The 26,888-nt window shown below is 47.2% G+C and overlaps 1 protein-coding gene across 2 annotated transcripts in view; it reads left to right on the top strand.

Moving 5' to 3' along the window:
* Positions 1-3,068: 3,068 nt before the first annotated feature.
* The window catches only part of TGFA (transforming growth factor alpha), a 40,621-nt gene continuing 16,801 nt past the window's right edge, over positions 3,069-26,888 (top strand). The window contains exons 1-2 of one of the 2 annotated variants that reach the window (XM_063311581.1): positions 3,069-3,246; positions 19,755-19,808. In XM_063311581.1, coding sequence (XP_063167651.1) covers positions 3,213-3,246; positions 19,755-19,808 — 88 coding nt within the window. In that variant the 5' untranslated portion in view covers positions 3,069-3,212. Of the gene's footprint in view, positions 3,247-15,113; positions 15,172-19,754; positions 19,809-26,888 lie in introns of those variants that run through there. The other variant, XM_063311580.1, reaches the window with a different exon arrangement.

The following is a 26,888-nucleotide window of genomic DNA, read 5'->3' as shown; positions in this document are numbered from 1 at the left end:
AGATTTTCACTATGTTGATTGCACCCACTGGATTCCCATCCTCTATTCCAGTGACCTTTTCAAATTGCGTTGAACATCTAAGACAGTGTTTCCTCAACCTTGGCCACTGGAAGATGTGTGGACTTCAACTCCCAGAATTCCCCAGCCAGCCATGCTGGCAGGGGGAATTCTGGGAGTTGAAGTCCACGCATCTTAAAGTCCCTGAGGTTGAGAAACACTGCACCATTTGAGTGAGCTTTTCCAAAATTCAAGTCCCATCCGCAACCTGAAGAACTCCCAGGTTGCATTCCCACGACACCAGTGGTTAACCACCGCTTACTCAATGCACCCTCACTTCTGAATCCAGAGCTCTAGCCGTGTGGGCCATGCTGAGGTTCAGAAGGACAGCTTCCATTGCAGAAGAACATCTCATTTCTAAGAAGACAAAACTGTTGACGTTCTCTTCATTCCTGCTTACAGCAATGCTACAAAACTGAAACAGTGCTCCGAAACAGGTGGCTCTTAACTTTAGGAGCGATTAATTTGGGTTTCATTTGCTAATTAAGAAAGGTCATTGTTAAAATATCACAACTGTATCAAGCTAGGGTTTTAATCTTACTTTTAACCTGTCTCAGAATACAGGTTGGTTTAGGGTCCTATCCCACTTTCGCCCACCAACCTGTGTAATAGAAAACAGGCAGTTTTCTGGGGGGGGGGGGTTACGTCTGTTGTATTTTGCAATAAATTTCATGCACCTGAGGTGGGAGTACCTGAGCGGCAGGGAAGGGTGGTGCCTTCCGGTGCTCTTGGCTGAATTAAAGTGTTCTGTCATGGTATTGGTGATGCAATGTGGGAACAGCACAGCACACAGAAACAAAGGGTGACCCAGTGACTAAGTTTTGTCAAAACCCACAAGGAGAGTTTGGTTAGATGTTCCTGAACCACAGCATTTTGTGCAAGCTCAGAAGTTTACCCATTGCTGAGGCACCTTCCTTTCCAATGGTGTCAGGAGACAACAAGCCATAATGTTTGGTTTGGGTTTTGTTTATTCTGCAAATCAAACCACTTTCAATCTAAATCATAATTGATGAGCACACTGTTAGAAGACCTGAAAGACTGGGTTAGGGACAGATTGTCATGGAGAAAATCTGTCTATGTGGTTGCTAAGAGTTGGCAATGACTTGATGGCACATAATCCATCAATCAATATTGTGTGAACTCAGTCCACTGGGGTTTTCTCAATAAACCATGGTTAACCAATGGTTTAATGTGAATAAGGCGACTAAGTAAACTCTTCTATTTACTTAAGTGAGGCAGTGGTATTAGAAATGGTGAACAAAATAAACAAGACTGAAGACTGGTAATACAGATGTTCTTAAAGGAATTCCTATTAGAATATTGTGTAAGAGAAAAGAGTATTCCTTTTCGACTGATAGATTAAAACAGAACAAGATTCCATTTCAGTGGGATAAATTGGAAGGTGTGATTTTTACTGTTAAACAGCAGAGGTTTCCACTAAATTTTGTGAGGGGATTTTTAGAAAAATTTAAAGAGGAATTGGAGGAGTTTCAAATAGAGCTGTCAGATGAGACTACCCAAAAACTTCAGCAGGTGCAACAGGAAACTGAAAAGGATGATACTGAACTAGGTGCTACAGAAATGTTTGGTTTGATTATGGATTACAAATTCTTAAGGTAGAATATAAATGGAGGCAATGCTCCTCAAAAGAGGAAAAAAATCATTATTTGAAAACATTAAAACAAGATATAAGATATGTGTCTATAAGAGACACATATTAGAAAAGAACACATAAAAATATCTGATTTATAAAAACTTGTGTGAAGAATTTATTTCAGCAAGAACTAAAAAAAGAAATGAAGTTCTTTTGTATATAAATCCCCAACTAAAACCAGAACTTTTACTGACTGATGAGCATGGTAGATTTGTTGGGGTGAAAGTTAATTTGCATGGGACTAAAGACTCTGATATTGGAAATTTATGCCCCAAATGAGGCCAAAGTACTGTTCTGTAAAGGACTTATGGAGAGACTAATAGGTTTGGCTTATGACATTGGCGTTTGATGGGGGATTGGAATGGAGTGATCTCCCCACAACTGGACAGAACTTCTGAGAAAAATATTAAAATCACTCAAGGCAAATTACCAAATTTTTTCTTTGATTTGATGGACTATTTAGGGCTTGTGGACATAGAAGGACAGAAAAATGACAATTCAAGAGAGTACCCGCATTTTTTGGAAAGCCACAGATCCTTTTCGAGAATAGCTTTGATATGGATTTCGAAGAATTTGGCTTCTAAGGTTTCTAAAGTAGAGATACTAACAAAGAATTTTTCGGATCATAATCCGGTGAGTTTGGTTTATAAAAGGAAATCTTGATCTTTTAGATGGAGACTAAATGAAATGTTGTTACAGAAAGAAGCAATAGTGGAGGATTGTAAAAAAAGGTAAAACAATTTTTTTAAAGTAATTTAAACAAAGGTACCGGTTTAAGAATGGCTGGGGACACAAGTAAAGCTTTTATCAGAGGTTCTTTCATACAACGTAATAGTGAACTCAAGCAGAAGAGGCGAGAGAAAACACAAGCTATTTTGGATGAGATGAAGAGAAAAGAAAAAGAATTAAAGGAATTTCCGGAGAAGATAAATATTTCTCAACAAATCAAGCTTTTACAACGATAGTTATCTATGGTAACTGTATGAGAAATGGAAATAAAAATGAACTATGTAAAGCAAAAAAAAAAAAAAAAAAGAACCGCCCGGCGTGTAGGGAAGCCCCCCGCACGGGGGACAGGAGACCCCGGCCGGCGGGATCCCACCGGGAAACCTCGGCCCCCGCGCGGGTGTCAGCTGGGAGCGGGCGCGCCGCCTAGCGCTCCGCGGCGCCTCTGCCGCCGCCCGGCCTCCCCGCAGCGCCAGCCAACCAGCCGGGGGGCGTGGGAGGAAAGAGGCAGGCAGGCGCGGCGGCGGCAGCGCTCGCTCGCTGCTCGCTCGGCCACTCCGGACTGCGCCGCGCACCTGGGAGCAGCTGGCCGCCGCGCGGCGCGGAAAAGAGCAGCAGCAGCAGCAGCAGCAGCGCGGAGAGAGCGCGGCAGACGCCGCGGGCAGGTGGACCCGAGCCGCGCGGAAGCATCGCTCTCGGGCGCCGCGGCATGCGGGAAAGGTGAGCGCGCCGCCGCTCGACCCGCCCGCCGCGCCCCTCGCCTGCCGGGGGCAAGATGGGCAGCGCCGAGGTCGTCCTGCTCACGCTCGGTAAGTGCGCCCGCCCGCCCGCCGCGCGCCAGAGGGGCGCCGCCGTCCCGGAGAGGACGGAGAAGTTCTCCAGCAGTCGCCGCCTGCTTCCCGGGCAGCCTCCCTGCCCGTTTCGGTCCCTGCTCGCGGGTGGGGGCGGCGGCTTTCTAACCCTCCCCGGCGGGTCGGCCGCCCCAGCCCCTCAGCTCAGCCCGGCCGCCCCGCTGGCTCGCGCGGCTGCTGCTCTGCGCCGGGACCCCGGTAGAAAACAGGTCGGTCGGCGCGGCTGAAGCGGCCAGGCGGGGAGGGAGGGAGGGGGAGAAAGAGCTGGGGGAAACCTTCCGGGATCCAAGAGGGAAACCGGGAATGGGGGGAAGCAGAGCTAAGAAACCTCCTCCTCAATGAGGACTACCCGCTTTTCTTTAAAGAAAGGGAATAGCAACCTGGAGCCCTCCGCGGCTAATTGGACTTCTGGGAATTGTAGGCACCGAGTTGGCTTCTAGGTGAATTATAACTCTTTACCTCTCGTTTTGTTCTGTTTGTGCTTCCTGTCCCCGGCGCGCGCGCGTTTCTGTGTGTGTGTCTGTGTGTGTGTGTGTGTGTGTTTTCTCCCTGCTGATCCTCCGCTCATTTCTTGTACTGATGGTCGGCAATTGAACTGTTTGATACTGGAATGCGTTTTGACCTTGGTGATCTTCTGTGTGTCTCCTAGTTCTCTCTCTTTTTCCTTTAAAGAAGTGACAGACACTTTCTAGAGTGACTTTGCAAGCCAGGGAGTGTTTCTCTTTTAATTGCCCAGCGTTGCTACAATACAATCTAGACTGTTTTTGTCCAGGCTAATTTTTTTTTAATGTGAAATAGCTGGATAATTACAGAGGTACTGTTTTTGGGAGATTTGACAAATACTCATGACTCCGCTCTTAAGAAAGCAATACTTGCTTTCAGGGGTGAGTTTTTGAGGGCCAGACTCTGGTGTGGAGGGAGGATGGCTTCACAAGTTACAGTTGAAGCCCCCAGTGTCCCAGCCTCTCCGGCAGGTGGGGGTCAGCAGATCAACAAGCGTGCAGGCCACCTCCGTCCCTAAAATCTTCCTGCACGTTTGCCACCTGCTTTCAAAGCTTAAGCCTGGCACTGTTTTCCAGGTCAGCCACATCTCTGGGGTGCCCATAACACACTCCGACTGGGTAGCTTGGAAGCACGAGGTTTCAAAAACAACCTGGAGTGCGTTGGAAAGTTTTTCTGGGTAGGAAATCTGAACACATTTCCTATCTTCAGAGACTCTGGCTGGTTGGGATCCTTGTGCCCCCAGCTGTGCCGGCTGGGAATTTGGGATGTTACGGTCCCAACCCATGATGAGAGCACCAGGTTGGAGGAGATCTTCTGGACTCTGGGCTTGGCTCGGGTGGGGTGAAAGTGCCCTGCATGTTTCTTGATGGCTTCTGTTCTGGGCAGTGTGTTATTTCAGGGTTTGAGGTGTTTGCTAGTTTTTTACATTTTTGCGTTAAGAAACTCCAGGACTTCCTTGCTTACAATGTGAAAACTTCTCCCTTAACGAGCTTTTGACAAAAATAGATTTGCACTGAGTCACTGAAATGATGCCATTCTTGCAGATGACACTGCAGAGTAATGTAATTCAGAAATTCCTGCTCCTGGCCCCAAGGCACCCTCATTAAGCATCCCTAATGCAGATTTATCAGCCTGCTGACTTCCTAAGTGCCTTGAATTAAGTGGGAACTACTTTTGAGTAAACACATTTCAGGTCTAGCTGCAAAATTACAGGCTCGAGAATGCCTGCTTGGTTTACTTACCCCGGGGAGCGTGGCTGCCTATGGACTGAGCAGGGCTCTCGGACTTGAATCCAGGAGAGAAGTAACGCTTCAGCCCAGCCCTTTTGAAAAGGCCTTCTCCTCATGGCCCTAGCAAGCTGCTTGTGCAGGTCCACATGTTTTGAGGGAATTGTGGGAGGAAGCCAGGCCGTGTCTTCCAGAGGATGTTGATGTGATTGGAGCAATGCCAATCATGATTAAAATGAAGCTGGTCTAGCTCTGGAATTCAAGAATGTTTGGGTGCTACAATAATTTTCAAATGTACATACAGACCAGCTCTGAGTTCACTCGTCACTGGATTCTGTGCATTGGATGATGGCCAATGGAGACAAGGTTCAATGGAAGGGAATCTCTGGAGCTCCGGGCTGGGCCGTGGAGTCCCTGGGGCTCTCTGTGCTTGGCGGTTGGCTTGCAGGTGTTTCATGACCCCACTAGGTAACAGTGAGACAAGTTTCCGTGGGGCTTCTTCAAACATTTCAAGTATTTGAAAACTATTTGTAAGCAACAGACTGTTCACACAGGCCAGATAATCTTACGATGAATCTCCCTTAAGAAGCGGATGATATAAAGCAGCTTCCCCTTCCTCCTGCTGTCCCCTAGACATGGTGGCTGCGCTGGCTGGGATTTTGGGAGTTGTTGTCCCAACGTCTCTGGGGCACAAGGCTGAAGGCTCCCATCCTAGTACCTCCAGATGCTGTTAGCATATTCCAGTGTTTCTCAACCTCAACTGCTTTAAGATGGGTGGACTTCAACTCCCAGAATTCTGCAGGCAGAATTCTGGAAGTTGCAGTCCACCCATCTTAAAGCGGCTGAGGTTGAGAAACACTGGAATATTGGCAGACATGCTGGCTGGGGAATTCTGGGAGTTGAAGTCCACCCGTCTCAAAGTGGCTGAGGTTGAGAAACACTGGAATATTCTGCTGGAAGAACTGCAAGTATTTTGAACACCATTTTCTCCCTGAGCAGATAACCACCTATTAGAATAGATTAAATCACAGTCTTTGTGACATGCAAAATCCCTTTACTGTTTGGGTGTAATTCTTGGGTGGTGCAATTATCCAGTGCATGTTTTTCTAGAGTTAGAATTGCTAAATAGTTACATGAAGAGGATACACCTTAAGTAGGGGGAACAAGGCATTCACCTAATATTATGGGGCCAATTCTGGAAATAGGTTTCCTGCTTGTGTCCTGAAAATACCTTGGTTGAGCAAGGAGCTGGAAGATGGCCAAGGAAGACATCACTTTCTTGGGCTGTTCAGGCATCAGAGCAACCTGGGCCATTTTACACATCAGCACAACCACAGGGTCAGTGTGCCAAAAGCTTGCTACATTGCCTCTTTGTACTTCCTCAAAGGCGGGGGGGGGAGGGGGCATTCCAAAAAGTGCTGATGGTGTGCATAGCCATGACCCCTTTTACATGTGCTGCACATGTGATGCATGTCAAAAAGGGGTGGGGTTTCAATTGCACAAATGTGGACACCATCTTGACGGTTTTGACTCTCCCTGCCTAGAAGGTATTGTACTTTGAAATGATCTCTTGTATGTGTAGCTTGACAATACAAGTGGGATTAGCAGCCATTCCTAAGGTTTTCGGGGTTTGCCGGTGTAAGTGTGGTACCTATGTTTTTCAAAACCTATTGGGGGCCCCATGCGTGACAGCAGTTTTCTTCCTAGCTAGTTTTGCACAGCTTGATAACTTAACTTGGTTATTGAGTTAACCCAGTTCCTGGATCAGCCTAGCATGTGGGATCATGGACTACCCAAACAGTTTGGGTCCACCCAACCATCTCAGCCACAGGGAAAACTAACCAAGACAATGTGAAACGGCTTGCAGTGGCCGGGGTGGGGGGCAAATGCGACTTCCTGGGCTGGTCTTCGTGATGTCTGTGTTCCTGAAAGCATCTGCTTGGCTGTGTTCACATGCACAAGTGTTTTGGCACAGAAAGGAAAGATCTTGGTATATTACAATTATCTAGGGCACTTTTATAAAAGGTGTGTGTCCCAGAACACCCTTGTTCTGACTGGTGTTTTTTATGTTGGAAAGAAAAAGGAAGCGAAGGGTCTCCTAATCTTTGCTATGAAGGAGCCACTCCATGCAAACAAATGTATTGATCAGCAATTACACTGTCAATCATTACACCTCCTTTACTGAGTCTGCTGCAGGCTATAAATACACCAGCTTTCAGGCACACCTGTTCAGGGGAAACCATCTTTTCTCAGGTTTTTTTGTTGAGGCTGTGTGCTTAAACTCTTTCGAGCAAAACACACATTTTGATCAGGACATAGAAATAGGCTAACCCACTCCTTGATGGTTTTTCCTGGTAAAAATGATTTTTAAAAATCACAATGCTATGTTCACTTTGAATTGAAACTTATGCTTATTGGCGAATAACCCTAGAAGAGTCAGCTGAACAACAGCCATTTCCTAAATGCAGCTGTTTCAGTGCTTGAGTTGAAAAGAAGCAGATCAGTAAAGACAGACTCTGACCTGTGATTTGCAAAAGGAAAATGGGCTGTTGTGGAAAAAAAGCCCATTCAGGCAGAGTCTAGAGCAGCATTTCTCAATCTTGGCAACTTTAAGATAGGCAGACTTCAACTCCCAGAATTCCCCAGCCAGTGTAAAGTTAAAGTTGATCAGGTTGAGAAATACTGCCCTAGAGCATGTTTGACAGATGAAGATGTCAGACTTGAGAGTCTGTTTGAAGACCTGTAGCAAAGGAGACATCACTAGTTCATGTGGCAGACTGTTCCATCGGCTGACACTTGTCCAGTCAGGGGTATGTCAATGAAGATTCTCAGTCATTCAGGTGGAATTGTCCGTAGGCTGAGTCCTGGCAACTGGATTTCTTTCTTTTTGGTTGAAACGTTTCACTGCTTGCCCAAGCAGCTTCTTCAGTCTCAACGTTTTAGCCAAAACGAAAGAAATCCAGTTGCCAGGACTCAGCCTACAGTCCAGTCAGGAGGTCCCTCCTGGCATCCAGCCTGCACCTTCTTCCTTGTAGTTTTAGCCCATTGGTACTGGTCCTGCCCTCTGGGAGAATAGCAAATAAGCACACACACTCTTCTGTGTGATGACTCTTCAGATGTTTCCAGTGTGCTGTGATTTCCCTTTTTCATTCTGAAGGCCAAGCAGAGAGATCTCCATTGGAAGCAGTTGGAGTCCTCTTTTGCAGTGTTCCTCAACCTCAGCAATTTCAAGATAGGCAGACTTCAACTCCCAGAATTCTGAGAGCTGAAGGCCACACCTCTTAAAGTTGCTAAGGTTGAGGAACACGACTCTGTTGAACACAGAACCATTGAGTGAATGAGCAGAATTGATGATCTCCTGGTACTGGCTTGCAAACGTTTTGGGGCTTCTGTACAACAGGTCTCTCTCACATCTCCCTCCAGTTCTCAGCAGGGCTGTGCAGGCTTCAGTCTGATCTCTCCCAAAGGCTTCACTGCATGCAGGACTGTGGCACCTGCCGGCAACACCTTAAGGCAGCCACACCTTTCCAGGGGGCAGTGAGGCCAGCCTAGGAAACGTCACAGCTGCTCTAAGGTGTTGCAGACTGATGCAAGTGTGCTTTCTAGAGATGCAAGAGCTGCCCAGCCCTAATTGTCAGGGCATGTTGATCTCTATAGCTTTTTAACAAGGTGAGGTTATTGCATAGGTAACTCCCTGCCAGAGTCCAGCAGTGTTTTTACAGGTGCTATTGAAATAATCTGTGGAAGTAATCTATCCCATTCACTATTCACTGCAGTCCTCCTGCGCAATAGATACGCTAGGTAGCTGAACCGCTTGAAGCACCTGGATTGAGGTTCCTGGTCCCTGGACTTGCAAAGAGGGTATTCTCTTCTGCTGGTTGACTCTTTTGTGCTGCAAACTCTACTTGCAAGCACTGGCTGGAGTTCTCTCCCAATTGTTGGCCCAGTCTTTGGCAAAAAGATTCAGCACGGTGCAGAAATTAGGAAACGGAAGAGGCAGATGGAGAACCCCTGGTTACGGGAACCCAAAGCAGGTTAAAGGGGCAGAGGATAGATGCAAAGTTGGTGGCTCTGTTTGAGAGCAACAGGAACAGAGTCTTGGAGAAGCACTATGTGGATTTAGTTATTTCCTCTTACAGTAATCTAAGTTAGTTGAGCAGGCTTGAAAGTAACTTGACTACTATATAAGTCTGAGTAATTTCGTAGTTGCAGCCACATACTCAGAATTTCAAGGCAATGCCTCTGATTTCTAACTGCCTCCAGCAGAGTCACAGTAAGCCTGTAGGATGGATCTGTCCAGTGTCGGAAACTGCTTCCGGGTCCTTCGGTCTAAACAGGAGCGCGAGTCTTTTTCTGCCAAGCAAGGGAGGGCCACGCCAGTGCTCAAGGATGCTCCAGTTGTGTTTCCAAGGGCCAAGCTTCTTCGCAGCTGTGCTGTGGTGGTGAAAACCCACTTTTGTATAGCTGCATTGGGTGATGACATAAATGGTTGCAATGCAGGGACAGCCAGGGAGAGAGAACCCTTGTTATGTGAGTCGGCTGTTCAGGGGGTTCAAGCAGGGAGCTTGATAAGGAGGGTGTAACAACGGGGCTAGACTTACTTTTAATTTTTTTAGGGAACTTCCTTAACCTGGGTTAGAATGGAATATTTTGAAGAACCAGGGAAGATTCATTTTCCTCCCTCGCCCTTCAAGTTTGCAAGGAAGTTGAAGGCAGCTTGTTGCTTTTCAGCAGAGGGATCTTTCCTGATTTCAGCTATGAGGAAATGTGGTGGCTGAAAAACATGTTGCGAGAATCCTGCCTTTTCCTCTGCTCACTTTCTTCCGTTCCCAGGAGACCTGGAATGAACCACTCCGCCCTTTGCTGGCAGATTCTTTTGTGCCACCGAAACTGGCAAGTTTCTCTTGCTGAGTACAAATGTTCCCCAGGGCCTGGATGCCAAAGGCCATGGGGGAAAGCGTGGAGGCAGAAGGCACGTGGCCGGCAGCTCCCCTGGAGCCCTCTTTCCTGTCAGCCGTGCTAGTGGAGGGCAGGGGATGATGGGTCCCACAATTAGGGGAGGGGGGATGACTAGCATCGTTTTGCCTTGTCCTGAGAATACCTTGTTTTAGACGTTGTAGAGAAATCTCTTTGGCTGTTGCCAAGCCTGGTGGAGGCTGGAGCATTTCCGGGCACACTCCCTGGATTCTTGGAGTAAACTGTGACCTTTTGTCAGGGGGCAGAATGTCAGGGTGACCCTGATCTTCAGAATCATCCAGTGCCATGGCCCCCTGCGACGGAAGGTGCCCCAGGTTGGAGGAAATATGATGGCTTTGTCCTCTTTGGTGCAAATAGCTTTCAGACAAGGGCGGGAGACCTTTTTCAAGGTGGGGGCCGCATGTTAGCTTTCGAATATGTCTTTGGCCTCCGAGAACTTGGGGGGATGTGTGTCACTGATCCATGTCACCTTGATGTCCTCAGGATGGGAGGGGCTGAAATCTTTTTCTGGTTGGTTGCTATTTTTCCGACTGAGGAAGGCATAGGCGAATAACCCCGTTGCCCCTTCTTTTGGGAAATAAGGCAAAGCAAAAACATTGCCATCAAAAATGAGCAACTTGGGTGCCAAATTTTGTGCGTGCTTTCTGAGGACTGTCCAGAGGCTGCCCATCCCTGCTTTAGGAGGGGTGAATTAGAGTGGTTTGCCTTGACTAGCTGCAGGTAATGTATTAAACCTTCTGCCCCTCAGTTTCATGGGCACTTGCTGATATTGCCAGTCAGAAGGAAATGCCACCAGTAACACAAAGAATTGAGGAACAGCCTTGCTTAAAATTCCCTTTCTACCCCTGTCTCAGTGGCCTATTGATCCTTTGGCAGTCAAATACAGACCTCCCTCCCTCCCTCTTAGAGTCCATTTCCCCTCATTTCCCCTCCCCCCAAAGAACCTGTGGGTAGAGATTGAGCCCAAAGTCTCTGTAGGAGCTCTGTGGACAAGCAGGGACTTCAGCGTGGATCTTCTCAGCCAGTCCCACCTTCACACTGGTTTCTGGTGTTTCTGACACTGAGTTGGAGAACTTCTCTTGTCCTTGACCCAAACACTTGCACTGGGCTGGGAGCACCTGTGCTCAAGGACAGTTACTTGGCTTGAAGAAACCCAAAGCATGTGGCCTAGAAGCGCCCCCAGAACCTTCTGAGGAAGTGTCCATTATGTATGAATATGCGTCATGTATGCCTTCAAATATCTGAGTGGCCGTCAGCTCCAGTACCAGATCAGATTAGTTTTGTGTATTTTCAGATCTTATCCTCTGCTGCAGTGGCCTTGTATTGCAGGGCAGGGAATTTTAATGGAACAAGAAAAAAAAACTGGCTCAGAAACTTGGTAGCCACATATCAGGCATGCTTTGTGGTGGATTTCCTGAGATGGCAGTAAAAATTTTCCATTTTTCTGTTTCCCTTCCTGCCTTCCAACACAGTGCTTAATACTGCTTGCTCTTACTCAGAGCTTGTGGGCCGCCAGTATTCCCAGCACTGACCCATCACCTTAACTGGTGACTGGGGATCAGCACTTACAGCTTCGGCCTGCCCTGTATCTTGCAATCAGGAGCCATGCTTCCCCGCATGGATGGAGCCGGGCAAAAACCGTGTTTGGTTTAGGATTTAATTTAAATTCAGACTTAAGATGTTTCACTTCACATAATGTAATTATTCCCCATGTGTTCAATGAGGTTTCCCTTATCTTATTGGCATAACTTGTGGAAGGCCATTGGGCTACATCCCAAGTTTCGGGGGAAATGTGGCCCCAGCGGCCTAGAGTGTTATGTCCTCTAATGCAAGTGATGCAAGAAAGGAGGCAGGTTTTTAGCAGAAGAGCAATAAATACAACTGTGGGGGAGAGAGTTGTTTGTTTTTTGCTTTTGGTGTCTTCAAGTCCTTCTGAACTCCTGGCAATTGCCTGGCCAAGTCTTTGCAGTTTTCTGGGCAGCATTTTCAGAAGTGGTTTGCCCAGCCTTCTTCTTCCTAAGGATGAGAGAGAGGGACTGACCCAAGGTCCCCCGGCTGGCTTTCATGCCCATGGTGGGACTAGAACTCACAATCTCCCTGGTCCTGGTTCAGGACCTGAAGCATTAGATCAAACTGGTTCTCTCCCCCAGTCTGGAGAAACCCAAAAAGTGAAGGCGAAGACAGTGTGGGCAGAAAAGCTATGATGGCTTGTGAGTAGTGTAGTCCCAGCATTTCGGGGGTGGGGTGGGGATTGAATTGAGGTTGGTTGATGTGAGATGCAAAGAACCTGCAAGCTACAATCTTCACTCTCTCCCTCTTCCAGTCTCACAGGCACAGGGAGCTTCACTCGCACCTGATCACTGGTTCCTATATGCTTTAATGTAAAAATTACCTTGTGGGATTAAGTCATCAACTTGGCATTCAGTTTCTCATCCTAGCCAGATATCTTTGGTGACCACATGACCTCTTTGTTTCTTGCATGAGGATCTGTTCTGCCAGCCTCCCTAACTTGCTGCCCCTGATTGGGACAACTCAATGAAACATTTCATTTGGGCAGTGAAACATGCTGGAGAATATTCGCCTTCTGTCGTGTCTCAAACAAGTATTTCCTGCTGAAAGGGCTGGAGTATGCCAAGCTTGTGCTGGTCCCTTTCAAACAAGCCAGTCCCTTTGTCAAAGTTGCCACCTGATTAGAAGAAACACGGAGAGTCTGAAGCTTTAGGGCATCCCCATTGCATGGAAAAGATGGAGTGTAAAGGAATCAGTTTTTTCATTGTTGTACCATACAGTAGTTGTATAGTGATAGTGGTGCTGTTGTGGCCTCTAGGTAGATGCCACCAGGACTGTTATTGCTAAGCTCTTTGGCCTTCCTTAACTGGGCATCCTGCACTGCAGCTCCCATTGCCCTTGCCACACGGTGGAGGACGTTTCGACACACCTGGAGATCTTCCCTATAGAAGACCTCCAAATAGTAAGTTGATCATGGCAATCTGGGATGCGTCGTTTTGTATCTTCATATAATTAGCTGCAACCATACCGGAAATGACCATAAGCCCCTCTCCAGGCCCAAAAGTGTAGTGTCATTCCATAGTTTTTGAGGAAAAGAGGAACATGTTGCTTTGTCTCTTTCTGATGGAACTGTTTGTTGGAAGGCATAGAAAGAACAAAACTCAAATGTCCAGGGCAAGGGCTGGGACTACACGCTTTTCTCAAGAAATCTGGAAATGTGTAAGCATTTTACTTACTTACTTTATTTATTTATTTATTGCTCAAATGTAGCCACCGCCCATCCCCCCCAGAAGAGGGACTCTGGGCGGTTTACAACAAAATCCAGCACAAAATATAAACATTAAAATCACATAAAAGAGTTATAATAAAATACAGTAAATAAATACAATCCAAGAGAGATGTAAAATCCAGGCTGGTGGGAGGGACTCTAGGGCGCGAGCCACCCCCAAGAACGGTTATTCACTTTCCCGCCCCAGGCGAGAGACAGAACCAGGTCTTCAGGGCCTTCCGGAAGGTCACTGTTTTCCATCTCTGAGCATCTTCTAACATTTATATCGAGAGAATAGTGGTTGGGGACTTCCAGCCAAGCCTCAGTTTATGTATCAATGTCTATGTGCTAATGTATGTGCTAATTATGTATTGTACGTATCATTGTATGTGCTAATTATACTTGTCAGAAGGTTTGAAAAATTGTGACTAGATCATAGTCAATGGCACTTAACAATTTTACGTAGTCTGCTCCGGACTACTGGATTCTAGTCATCCCTGGATGGCCTCCTAATCCATCCTTGTTGTAAAATAGGTCACCACCTGTTAACCATTCATCAAAATGTCTCACCCTTGGTGAGAACGGTGGGCAGACATGGGCCTTCTGGGGTCTCTGAAGCTAAACATGATGGATGATCTCCAGTATGGAATTGCGCATTTTTGTGTTCACGCCCATCTTAACCCCTTTTATCCTCTACGTGAGTAAGGAGTAGACTGTGTGTGAAAAATAATACAACGCAATTACACCATGTTCTGTATCATGGGGGATTTGCTCATTGTGTTTGTATATCTTACCCAGGTTGCTTTACCTGCTGCAGGACTGTTAAAAATTGAGAGGTGCTGGTGTGACCGACGGGGGCCCTCACCCCACCAACGTAGTGAGGCAAAAAAGGCTGCCTTCTCTGCCCTTTATTGGGGAGGAAGACGCATTGCTACCCTCTGCAAGGCCTAATCAGTCTTAGCTTAAAAAGCCAGCTTATGTCTTGGCTGAAGGAGGAAAGTCTCCCTTGAAATCTTGAAAACCCAGCAGAGATTGGGGAACCCAACCATCAGAAATGTGGCTTGTTATAAATTTTCTGTGCTTTTAACTGACTGTACCCCACCCACTTTATGCTGGTTTTGACCGTAATAAAAATTTGATTTGATTTGTTGAGATGAACATTTTTGTAACTCGTTTTACCAGGAGCCAGTTTATTGGAGGACCTGGTTCCAGAATGAGATATAGCTGCCTACCTACATTTTGGAGGGGGGGCATGTTTGCCTAAAAGTGGGTCAGAAGGAGATATTTTAGCCACTCTGCTGATTGGGGAGTGGGGCTTCTGGAGCCTTGCAGCATTGTCCTCCCAGCTGTGGGAAGACTCGCTGGGGTTTTATCAGTTCCAAGCAGGGAAGCTGAGCCTGGCCAGTCTGTACCCTGGTTGACCTGATCCAGGGTCCACCAGTTGATTCCTTTGCTGACTCGTTAGGCTTCTGCTGAGTCAGGGAGGAAGTCCCCAAGCTTCTGCGCTGCCCCCCGCCCCCGGTCTTGGTCCGGGCCTGCGTTTTATCTAGGGACATGACATGTGCTCCATCCCTGGAGGTCTTCAAGGAAAGACTGGACAGCCGTTTGCCCACAATGGTCTGAGGCAGTGTTTCTCAACCATGGCAACTTTAAGATGGGTGGACTTCAACTCCCAGAATTCCCCAGCCAGCAAGGCAGGGGGCTGGACTAGATGGCCTCCTTCCAACCCTAGGATTCTAAGAACATACAGCTCAGCCTGGCAGATTGTACAGCTGTGGCGTACAACGCACTGCGGACCTGTGGACTCTGCTCTTCCCAGCTATGTACCTTACGCAAAATACCTTTTCTTTTCCCCCATGGTGAAAGTATGTGGAAACTCGGGTCAATTTCTTCTCTGTGGTGAGGATTTTCTGTGTCACATTTCCTTCTTTCAACGGACTGGAGATACGGGCGAGTTCACCTTAGCTTTGTTTTCCTCCATCTTGGAACAGCTGGTTCAAGCTTTCTCGGGATCAGGCTGCAGAGTGAAGGGGGACCGGCCTTCTTCGGGAAGCACCTCTTCCGCCTCCGGCCTCTCTCGGGCCAGTCCAGGCCTCCTGCCATGCTGCTCTGCTTCTGTTGTGGTTGGGCTTCCCATCCTCGTTGGACACGCTTTGAATCACATTCTCCGGCGGGTGGTGCGTTGGACGGAGGCGGTTCCTTAATCGGGTGGGGTGCCCACTTGCCCGCTGCTGCTGATTGCTTGGGAGCAGCATCAGCCCTCTGGATGCAGGTGCGGGTGAACCGGGCTGCGGCTTGCAACTCGGTTCTCTCTGCGTCTTCCCAGAGGTCTGCAAACACAACGTGGGCATGCAGGTCCACGGTTTGCAGCGGGGAGGTGCTGGTTCCCTCCCTGGCATCTCCCTGTGGCTCACCTGCATAGAATTGAAGGGAAGGGAGGGGGTCGAAGTACCGCTTTTTATACCACTGTGCCATAGCGCTGCCTATTCCTGCTGCCTTCGCAAAGTTCTCTCAGGCCCGTGGCAGAGCTCCCTGCCCACCCCCTCATGGGAAGGCCTTCTCTCCTCTTGAGATGAAAGCATCTGCAGGGCACGCAGGAATGTGCCGGCCTTGGCGGTGGGTTTGCTGCATTGATGTCTCTCTCCTCCGTGGTGGACTCCCACTGGTTTCTGTTTGTGGTCCTGCGAGATGGGGTGCGATGTAAGGCAACTCCCGGGCTGGCCCTAATGCCACGTGCAGGCCAAGATCTTCCATAAAAGAAAAAGTCCTCAATTCGCCAGATGCTTTCTGCTGCTGTCCGGGTTTAAAGGAGTTTTTTAGCTGGCATCTGAAGCTCAGGCCTCGAGAGAAGGACAAGGCAGAAGATTTCTCAGAGGGGGAAATGGCCAGTGCCCATTTTGCCTGCTGAGAAACAGCTTCAGGCTGATTCCTCTTGGCCTCAGCTGGAGCAGAGATAAATGAGCGGAGCTGCCAAAGAGGGATGGCCTTGAGATCACGGGGCCCGGAGCCAATCGGGTAATGGAGAAATGTTTTAAGCTAAATGACAATATTGAACTGGATCTCAAGGCCTGACAGAGCCGGTCTAACTATGCCTGGGTGAGTTGATGTTAAGCTGGGCCAAATGCTGAGCAGCTTGGTGCCAACCATACAGTATTTTTGTTAGCGATGGTCGTTGGCTCCCTATCCTGGCCATGTTACCTTACTAAACTTGGCACTTCCTTTTTCTTTTTTAATAGTTAAGAGTTCAGAGTAGATTTTTGCACATTTGTAAATAGCAAGAGGAAACCAATTTTCAGCAGGGATGGTGGGAAGTCTCTGGTGACTGCAGAATTGGTCTACCTGCTGTCTTGGGGTCTCAGATGGCCCACCTCTGCGGTTAAATCACAGTTGAACAAGTTGTGAAATATGAACCTGCTGGCTTCTGCCTCTAGTGAAAGGCTGTGGCTGTGATGATATGGAGGTAGGTCCTGTCTCTTGTGTTTCCAGGTGAACAAGCGCAGTATAAATTGGGGTGCTGTTGTAGGGCTTGACCACCACTCAGCTCCAGGGCTTTGAGACTCCTTCCCAGAGATTCTGTGTCTTCAGTTCATCCAAAGACCAGGGTGAAACTTAGTAATTCAGAACAAATGGAGCTCCTCAGAGCCATGTTTATCTTCTGTATGTATAAACCTCTGGCAGAACTAGAGAGCATAGTGAGCATTATCCCAAAGATGAGGTTGGTGAAATTACTTCTGAAGCTTTCTCATCACGCCTGGAGATGCGCTTGACATATTTCTAGAGCTTTGCTCAGCTTAACCAAGGGCTGCCTTGTAGTCGGTGGGCTGTGCGCCAGGTTTATCCAGGGTGTTCGGAGCTGTTACAGTGATCAAGTTAGTCCTGTTTTCTTGCTTTCCACAGCTGAGGAAGCGAGCAATCAGGAGGAATCCTATATGGGGGAAGGAAAACAGTCTCTATTCCAAGGGATCATAAATCTAGACCTCCTCCCCTCTTCCCCACAGAGGATCAGACAGTTTTGTGCCAACAGCAGATTGTTTTTTCCCCACTCTAGTCCTGATGTATCACGGTGGAAAGCTGGCTCCTAGTTACACCTCCATTCATTTTCCAGTTTACATACCTGAAAGTTAAGAAGGACTGGATATCGTCTCTTGAAGGAGCCATATTTCCCAGTTGTTTGTTACAGAGCAACTGATGAGAGGGTTTTTCAACACTAGCATCCCAAATACTGAAACACTCCCCCACACACCCGTCCAGTTATAGTTTGCACCGAATTTAGTTAGGTTTCAGCACCAGCCAAGGACCCATCTATTCATTCCTGTTTGGGATTGAGTGTGCTGAAGTCGTTGCTAACACAGTGCTTGGTCCATGGCATTTATTTTGTTGTTTGCACATGTAACTTGGGTATTATTGTACCTTGCTTTAGAATGAGGTTAAAGCAACGGAGGCTACATTTCAAACAGGCAGATAATCCATCAGTCTGTGGCAGAATGCAAGGCATGAACGTTGCATTTATTGCTAGAATGACTGATCTCCATTTGAGGCTTCCAGCACGTCAGAAGTCCCCATGAATTTGCAGGCCATCCTGCCAAGAAGATTGGGTCCCCTGTTCGAATGAGCGCCTTGCTCAGGAGCCTTCCTACCCATTCTCTGGGGTCCTGTCTCTTTCTGGTGCAGACACTGTAGGAGGAGAGCCAGTTAGTCTGTGGTGGAAAAAAAACAGGAAGTGTCTGGAAGCAGCGTATCCACCGACAGATTTTATTTGTTGCAAGGCCCGGATCTTGCTAGTGAAGTTTCATTCAGCAATTTTCTTAACCGACAGGTCTCTTAAAGGAATAGAGGTCAGCTAAAATACAGAATTCATCTAGACATGAGTTGGGCAACCTGGGGAGGCTGCATCACACATGATCCACATTGCTTTTAGGGGGCAGTTGTGGGGATGTTTTTTCCTTTTTAACCGAGATGCCTTTTTTTAGGACTTGCACTACAGTAGCAGTCCTTTTTCTTTCCCTCTGCAAGATGAGGGAAATTGCATGATCGGTTTTCAGCGGTTGTGTTCAGAACAAACAATGGCAATTGCGAAATGCACAGGTAGCCCAGGGTTCCAGGTAGACTGCACCAAGGTAGAGAGAACTTTTAAAGAAATGTTTGCTTTAGCTGTTTCAAATTAGGACAAAGTTTTTGTTTTTTAAAAAGAAGGTCTAATTCTGGGTGTTGTGTCGGAGCATTTATAAAAGGGGGAGGAAAATAGGTCCACGTACACACGTCCTTGACACAGAAAGTTCTTCCAGAGTATGGTGCAGTATTTGAGAAGATCAGATGAATTAATACTTCTCCAGGCGACGAAAACCTTACAAGAAATTGCTCTCGGGACTTAGATTTTAACATTTTGGATTTCCCCACACAGTTCTGTTTATAGGCTGATGACTTCAGTGGACAAGAAACAGCGGAGAAAACAATATTGTGATAGGGTTTTGTAAGAAGAAAGCCATAGGGGTGTGAGTGGAAGAGGGGGGTCTTAAGTGTGTGTTGTGCCTCTGGGCCTCTCAGATGCTTTAAAGCCATGTTCTTCAACTCTGGCAACTTTAAGATGTGTGGACTTCAACTAGATCCTCAAAGCAAAGTATTAATCTTAATAAATATCCAACCCCCAAACTGGGGTAGAACAGCAATCTACTAAAAGCCACCTGCTAGCTGGGGAATTCTAGGAGTTGAAGTCCACACATTTTAAAGTTGCCAAGGTTGAGAAACACGGCTTTAAAAGATTCTGGTTCTGCAAAAAATGGGTTGCATCATTAGCCAGGAATCAGGTGGTGCATAACAACTGCAGGTCTATTTTAAAGCAAGTAGCCATGGAAGGTGGCTTACAGGGGTAGAGCTATCGATAACAGCTTTTGACACCCCCCCCCCATCCTTTTTCTTCTGCAAAACCTCTCCCTCCCCTCAAGTCTAGCTCATTCCTCCAGCTGAAATTACAAGTCTGTTTTCTTACTGCAAATGGGACCCAGAAAAATGGTTGGAATGCGTGCACACATACATAGCTATACTGGTTTTGCAAATACAATGCTACTTTAGAAAGTAAGTCATGGTAAGAGCTGCTGTTTGGGCTTAAAGAAGATTTACTCATGTGCTGAATGCCTGTATAATTCCCCCCTCACCAGTATTTTAAAGGAAGAAAATACATTGCTGCCATGCAGTTGCCTTGTGCTACATGTTGATGCAGAAATAGGTATTCCTTTGACGTTGGTGTGCCTCACAGCAGCCAACAGGGCTTGTCCTGGAGCCGTGTTTTTCAAACTTGACAACTTTAAGATGTGTGGACTTCAAGTCCCAGAATTCTACTTGGGTCTGGCCATTAACAGACCCAAATAACAGCTCTTAAAATGTGTTGCCACAGTGTGACATCATGCAACCAATGCATTAAGAGTCAACTTGTATTTCCAATTAGCTGCTTGATTAATTTTAACTTGGATGTTTTCTTCTTCTAGGTGTTTTACTGGCAGTGTGCCATACCTTGGAGAACACGACATCAGCCTTGAGGGGTGAGTTTATTTCATTGCAAGATACAATATCTTAAAACTTTACCAGTGGTCACTCTTGTCTTAGGGTGGGGCTGGGTGCTAACCATGAGCCACTCTAGTGGTTGGATACATGAAGGACAGCTTTTGGGCTGTTAAAGCTCCCCATCAGTCATCTCCAACCAGAAGCCTTCCAGGTGGCCAGTTGTAGGTGGGGAAGGCTATAACCCCATGTGCTTGGAGGGCCCAAGGGATTTCCTCTGACTGGTTTGCATAGTCTGTTAGACTAGATTGCAGTAGAGTTGGGTAGTTTGTGATTCAGCACCTTGTGAGAACTCAGCTGTTTCCTTAGTATGTGGTCTGGACCAGACCATCGCATTATGCTCCCAAGGTATGGGTTGTCTGACCCACCATGTTCTCCAGATGTAGCAGTTGGGTTTTGCAGTCTTGAGTTTAAGGCTTAGCCCAGTGCGTTAACCTGATCCTTGCATTAAAGCTCACTCTGGAATCATCTGGAGAAGCTCTCTGCCACTGGAAGCTAACCACAGTTGCCTGGCATCAGATAAATAATAGCTGGGCTTCTTTGTCTGGGACCTCCTTTTAAGAAATACTGTATAGCTGCTAGGCTGAGGGATACATCAGGTGGCTTTCAGCAGATCGCTGCTTTATCACAATGTGGGGGTTGGATGTATATTAAGTTTTATACTTTGCTTTGAGGATCTAGACCAGAAATGACAAACTTTTGGTGGCTCTCCAGATACCGCTGAACTACAACCCCCCATGGCCCCAAGTCAGCTTGGCCGGAGGTGAGAGATGTTAGACGTGGCAGTTCCACAGAATCAGTTCGCTCGAGTGTTCCACCGTTGATTTAGGGAGCAGGATGTTCTTCGAAATAAGAAAAGGGGAAGGAAGTCCAGTGACTCTGGAAATGCTCTTTTGCATCTGTCTTTGCTCATTTCTTAGAAAGCTTGTGTTCTTCTGGAGTCTGTTGTCTCCATCTATGGCAGAATTTCTCTTTTTGATGATCTCACCTTTCTGAACATTTCTTGTTCCAGAAATATCTGGTGCTCAGAAGCTAAACTGAGCTCCCTGGCTCTTTGTCTTACTAGAGAATTTCATCCTAACTTAAAAAGCTCCTCGCTTAATGATGAAAGAGGAACTAGGGCCAGCGTAATCAGATTGCCTTTTAATCCTTAGCTGAAATCTGCCCCTATGCATACTGTGCATTTCTTGTGTGTTAGTGAAATATGGATTTGATCAGATGTGCAGAGTTACGCCAGTAGTGTTAGAAAGAAGGCGGAGGGAACCTTTAGCACTTCCCTAGGCCCCAAAGCCAGGCGGGAGAGACATTTTATTTTATTTATTATTCCAATTTCTATCAGTGCCTATCTCCCCCTAGAAAGGGGGACTCTAGGCGGTTTACAAGAAAATTAACCATTTAAAAACAACGTATAAAATTACAACGTAAGCAACTGAGTTAGTAAAATAATAAATGTAAATATAAAATCCAAGTGGGGGAGATTACATTTGGATTTGAGTTACATTTTAAACACACACCTGGTGGGCTGCAGGAAAACTGCTGGACATGTGCTTAAAACCCCTTCCCACAACTTCAGCATTCCATTGGGGAAGGCTGGGGAGCCTTTCACGACACACGTCCGGCAGCCTTCAGAGGCTGTGGTGCCAGGACTGTGTGCTGGAGAACTTTACCTTGGGGTTGTGCAGCCAGCATCCCATGGGAAAGCCACTCTAAAGCAGGCGCAGGGGAGACAGGTCATTTTGGGTTGGAAGAAATGATCCAGATGTTGCCTTCACAACCTTTACATGCCGGTAAACCCTGGAAAGGGCCAGTGAGTCTGACACCTGGGTGAAGCTTTCCCATGTTTCACTTGGAGAAGGGGATTCTTGCCTCCCTGCTAACCCCAAATACTATTCCTGCCCAAAAGTCTTATGTAATCTTCTCTCTTAATCTCCCTGATCCCTGTTGAACAAACTCCAGCAGTTTTTCCAACATACTTTTGGAGGGCATTGCTTACTAATTGCTAAAATATGCAGGTGCGGTTCCAGACATCTTTGCGGTTGATTTTTCTCACAGCGGCTTTCAGTGGCAACTTGCTTGGCAGCTTCCAGTGGCGTTGATGCTGCCGAGAAAAGCTTTTGTGTCAGCGTTTGCTCCATCACTGCTTCTTTGGAAGCATTTTGCCAACAAAGGCAGCGTCTGGTACCACCTCTGTGACAGGAGCGCCTTCCTCGTTCCTCATCCTCATTCCTGCCAGGCAGAATGACTTCATCAGGGCTGGCAGTTATGTGGCGACCTAGAACAAGTGGCTTTCCTCTCTTTCGGCTCTGCTTTGATTGTATGCTGGGATCCATCATGGCGCAACCCTTACGCACTTGGTACACTGTTTCTGCTGATGACGGTTGTGCTTTTAATGTGCTGAAGTTGTTGTTCTTTTATTAAAGTAGTTGACCAGGTTCTTTTGGGCCTTGCATTTTAAGGAGGATTCATAGAAACTGGAGCTGGTTCAGAGAAGGGCAGCGAAGATGATTAGCAGACAAGAGACTTACCTGGAGGGCTTGAAGGAGCTGGGAATGTTTAGCCTTGCAGGACATAGAACAACAGATTTAAGGTATGGGAAGGAAGACTCCAATTCTGTTAGGACAAATAGGAACGGTGGGACCAGTGACCCAGAGAGGCAATGGGCAACTCTTTGCTGGAGGCATTCAAGCAAAGCTGGAGAGTCATTTGCTGGGAAGGCTGATAACTGGGGCTCCTGCATGAGAGGGTGGGCCTCAGTGGCCCCTTTCTAGATGGTCGTTCTGTGAAGCAATGAGGGTGGCATCTTCAGTTAGTCACTGGTGATTCCAATAAGCCACGATGTCCTTTTTCTGTGTGGCCTTAAAGCTTGGCTTTGAAAGTTATCTTTAGGGCACAGCTAATGGGAGGTGGGAGGGAGGCAGCAACTCCTTTGGAGTTTTCCTGCTATCCCAATACGCTGTTGGGCCCCCACATCTGGAATCTTTAGGATGAAGAACAACATGTTTTCGGAAGTAGCCATCATATTTCGTAGAGTTCCTCACAGAACGTTGAGCTGATTCCTTACTGGTACGTGCAGCAGCCGTATGTTGAGCCTCTCTCTCTCCTCATTGGCAGTAGCTTCTCTGGGCTGCAGCTGGGGTCTGGTCTTCCCTCTCACTATATTGCAGGCACTGAAACACATGGCGGCACAATTCGTCCTGTTAAGCCCAAGGTAGCAGTCATCCGAGGAGGAGGAGATATAGTAGTGCAATGGGAGGCAACTGGTGCCTTAAACTACAGCACCCACAATCCCTTTCCAAAGACCAGACTGCCTGGAGCTTATGGGAGTTAAAGGCACCCGGTTGCCGTCTACTGCAGTTTGAAGTGTTACCCATTTCTGGGGTGGGAGAGAGCGTCAGTGGCTGATGGTCCTCCATCTTTCTAAAAAAATTGGTACAGAGTCTTTCTCGGGCCTGGTAGTGACCTCTTAGCGTGAGTCTGATTTTCCTCTAGAGTTGAACTACAGACCTTGCACAACGGTGCCTTGAGGGGTGGAAGAACGCATACCTTCTGCCTCCCATTGTGGTCCTCTCAGGCACCCTTCGCTTCAGCTTTCGAGCAGGTCTGCAATCTTCATATAGATTCAACCCAGCCTTCTTCAACTTGGTGCCCTTTAGTCATGGGGACTGCAACTTGTGGAGACAGTGGCCCTCCGCTGTCTGGGGACAACACCAAGATGGGGAAGGCTTGATTGAACCTCTCCATCCTGCAGGCCAAGCTCCACTTCCTGGGACTAAATTGGTGAGCCTTTGTTTGAGTTGCTTGGTGTTGTTTGTGGGCAGGGTTAGGATGAGTGCCAGGAGCATGTAGATCAAAGGGTAGTGCTAATCTCTGCTGAAAGGGCCCTCTCTGTTACTAATCAAGTGGTGGTCCTGCTGATGTGTTGCAGCAGTGGGGAAAGGAAAGCTGGGCTGCAGCTGCCGAGTCACACAGAGGACTTCAGTGCTTAGTAACGGAATACAATTGCTATTTTATTCTCCTGACTTTCATGGACTTCCAAGTTCTTGTGTGAGATGTGGGAAGCTACTGCTTCATATCTCATGCATCTTGGGGTCCAGCAGCTCTTCTTTCCACACAGGATTCTTTCTCTGGATACAGGTTTGCTCTGCTGTGGGAAGAAATGCCTGACGGGAAGGATAAGGCCTTTCCCCGGCTACTGTTACTCTGACGAATGGTCTTCTGTTCACAAACCTCTCTGGAATGCTTGTCTCCACTGTGCTGCTGGGCTGGGTTCTGAATCCAAAATGCTCACACAGATTTGGCCTCTGTAACAATTTTGACTTGTCTCTGCCCGCACTGAGGATGGGCAAATCTTGGTTGAGTCAGCTTTATCTGTGGAATGAAGGGCCTGATATCTTTAAGAGAGCGGTGATGGTTGGTGACCAGCAGCATCTTCCTATAATGCACGCATCCACCCAGGGACATGCACAAATGCACAGTCTAAGGAAACAGAGTCAGATATGTCCATGGAGGCATTATTTGCCAGCACACCTTGGCCATTGGCTCTTCTAGAGCAGTGTTTCTCGACCTTGAGAAACTGTTCTAGAGGAATGCTTTAAGTCCCTGGCTGCAACCCACTTTCTCTTACTTTGAACTGCAGGTCAGGAAACTGCTTCAGAGAATCTGCAAGCCTGATCTGTGAACCGTTGCTTTATGCTTCTTCCCCATTGCTTTGTTTTGGAAATATCTCATGAGATGGAGAGTTCTAGAGAATGCCAATGCCAATGCTTGCTTTGGTGTCATTTTGGATGGTTCTGGAAAGGTATTAGAGTGGCCACCTTGGTGATGGTGAGGGTGTTGGCCTCGGACCTGGACGTAGAATTGGGTTAGGCCTGGAGAGAGGGGACAGTGGAGGGAGGGAGGGAGGGAGATCAAAGCCCTGCTCCTTTTTTAGGTGTGGGCAAGTGGTCGCAGCTGCCCTCTTGACTTCTCGACACCTGTCCCCATTTGAGCAGCCCTTGAGCAGATGAACCTTAGTTCAAGTCTACCCTCGACCACAGAAGTCCACTGGTTACTATCACTGTCTGAACTCAGTCTACCCACCGGGCTGTTGTCGTGGAGGCAAAAATAGGCAAAGAGATATTATTCCACCTTGAACTCTAGGAGGGAAATAATTCAAAATCCATAATTGGGTAATTATTACTTATTTATAACAATGAATTTTGTTTGAAGGAGCCACACAGCTATGGTTCTCTTTATGCTTCTCGTCTGCATGTCCAGTTTGAAGAGTACTTGGACTTTTCAGTCAACTTCATGTTCAACTTCTGCCATAGGATGGAAGTGGCTCTTAACAGTTTCCATGCAGTTGGCAGTTCTAAAAGCCGTTCTGGGAAAAAGCCATTATGGGGCTAACTGGATTTATGCATAATCCACTCAGGGACAGAATAAAAATAAAACCAAATTAATCAGTCAACCACCCCACCCCACCCCACCAGTATATCAGCCACTTGCTGTTGGGGGAGGGAGCTGCTTGTTGTCCCAAACGCAGCTTGAAGTGTGTGTCCTGGAGCGTCAACCTGTTGCCATTCTTCCCCACCCATCCCAAGCACAGCTGGGGCGATTATCTCATGTTTCAGGTTTCTTTATTGGGAAGAAATTGAGAGCAGAGGGTGTTGCGATCCCTTCCTGATGCTGGTCGTAACATCAGCTAAAAGTCCTAGCCAGCAGATTTCAAGTGTGAATGGGTTGCAGGGAGGGGCCTGCATTGAAATGGTACAACGTGGAATTTCATTTTAGGATTCCAGCAGCTCGGCTGTTTTCTTCTTCCTCCCCCTTCTCCCTTTTCTCTATGTATTTCCATCGAACTGGTGGAGGCCACGGAGTTTGCTCAAACTTCATTGGTTCCCCTTGTTGTGTTTTGTCTTTAAAGCTGTATGGTACGGATCCTGGGTTGACAAAAGTCGGTTTAGGTGGTTTTGCACCTTTCGGTCTCCTACCACAAATCGGCTACTTCTGTAGCTTGTCTCAGAGGTTGACTTCTCAAGCCATCTCTTGCCTGTCGACTCAAACATGGGCAGTGCTGGGGATGGGGAAGGGAGGGCTGGAATCCCCCCCCCCATAAAGTACCCAAGAGCTGAGGCTCTGCTACCTGTCTCTGCCAACTCAACATCTCCAGCACCCAGAAGTGAATCCTAGTCCCAAATGAAGGTGGCCTTAGTCCCACTTCCAATCCCAACGCCTCCAGGGTCTCCCCCAGGCAAGAAAGAAAAGGAGGAGGAGAAATAGAGCAAGCCAGAAGAGGAGGGCTGGGTATCGGACAGCTGGGAAAGGACTGTGTGGCTGAAAGACCAGTAAGCTATATGCCAAAATAATGGGTCACATATTCAGAGCATTAGTCAATGTGTAACAAAAGGTAATTACAAAAATGCTATTCGGGTTGTGAAACTGAGTCTGTTGCTTACAGCTAACAATGCTAGCAAGAGGGAATTAGTTGCCCTGGCCAAAAGCCAGGAACCCCAGACAGTTATAGATGCCATTTAAAATGACACACACACACACACACACACACACACACCCTATAAAAAGAAGTCGGTTTGAGAGCAAGCCAGGGCCAAAACAGAGTCTTTGTGCACACCCTCCCACCATGTCTGCAAGGCTAGGAAGTAAGTCCTTGGCTTTTCAACTGAGCCAAGATATTATATGGTGAATATACTTAAGATATTGAGCAATAGTAACATATCAATACACTAACCCATCAGGCACCTCCACCCTGACATGCAGAATGCACCCAGGTACAACAGGTTTGAATTCTCAAGGAGTCAGACTTCTGATATATACAGTCTGTGGTTACACTTGCTAAGCCTGTTAGCACTTTGGATCTGCCCAGGGAACCATGATCACACTCAACATTTAAGACTCTGTTCATGAAAACTGAGTAAAACATCACCAGCCAGATGGCCTGAGAGTGGTACGGTATCTAAAGTACAGTACAGTACTTTAGCTGTCCTGAGCGATCTTATTTTCCATCTTATGAAACATCTGGCAAGGATCACAAATACGTTCGATGACACTCAACTATCTTCCTG

This window comes from Candoia aspera, chromosome 9, assembly GCF_035149785.1.
Source record: "Candoia aspera isolate rCanAsp1 chromosome 9, rCanAsp1.hap2, whole genome shotgun sequence".
In the NCBI taxonomy this organism is placed as follows: Eukaryota; Metazoa; Chordata; class Lepidosauria; order Squamata; family Boidae; genus Candoia; species Candoia aspera.
The sequence above is the reverse complement of the archived record's forward strand: the minus strand, read 5'-3'. Positions and strand labels throughout refer to the sequence as shown.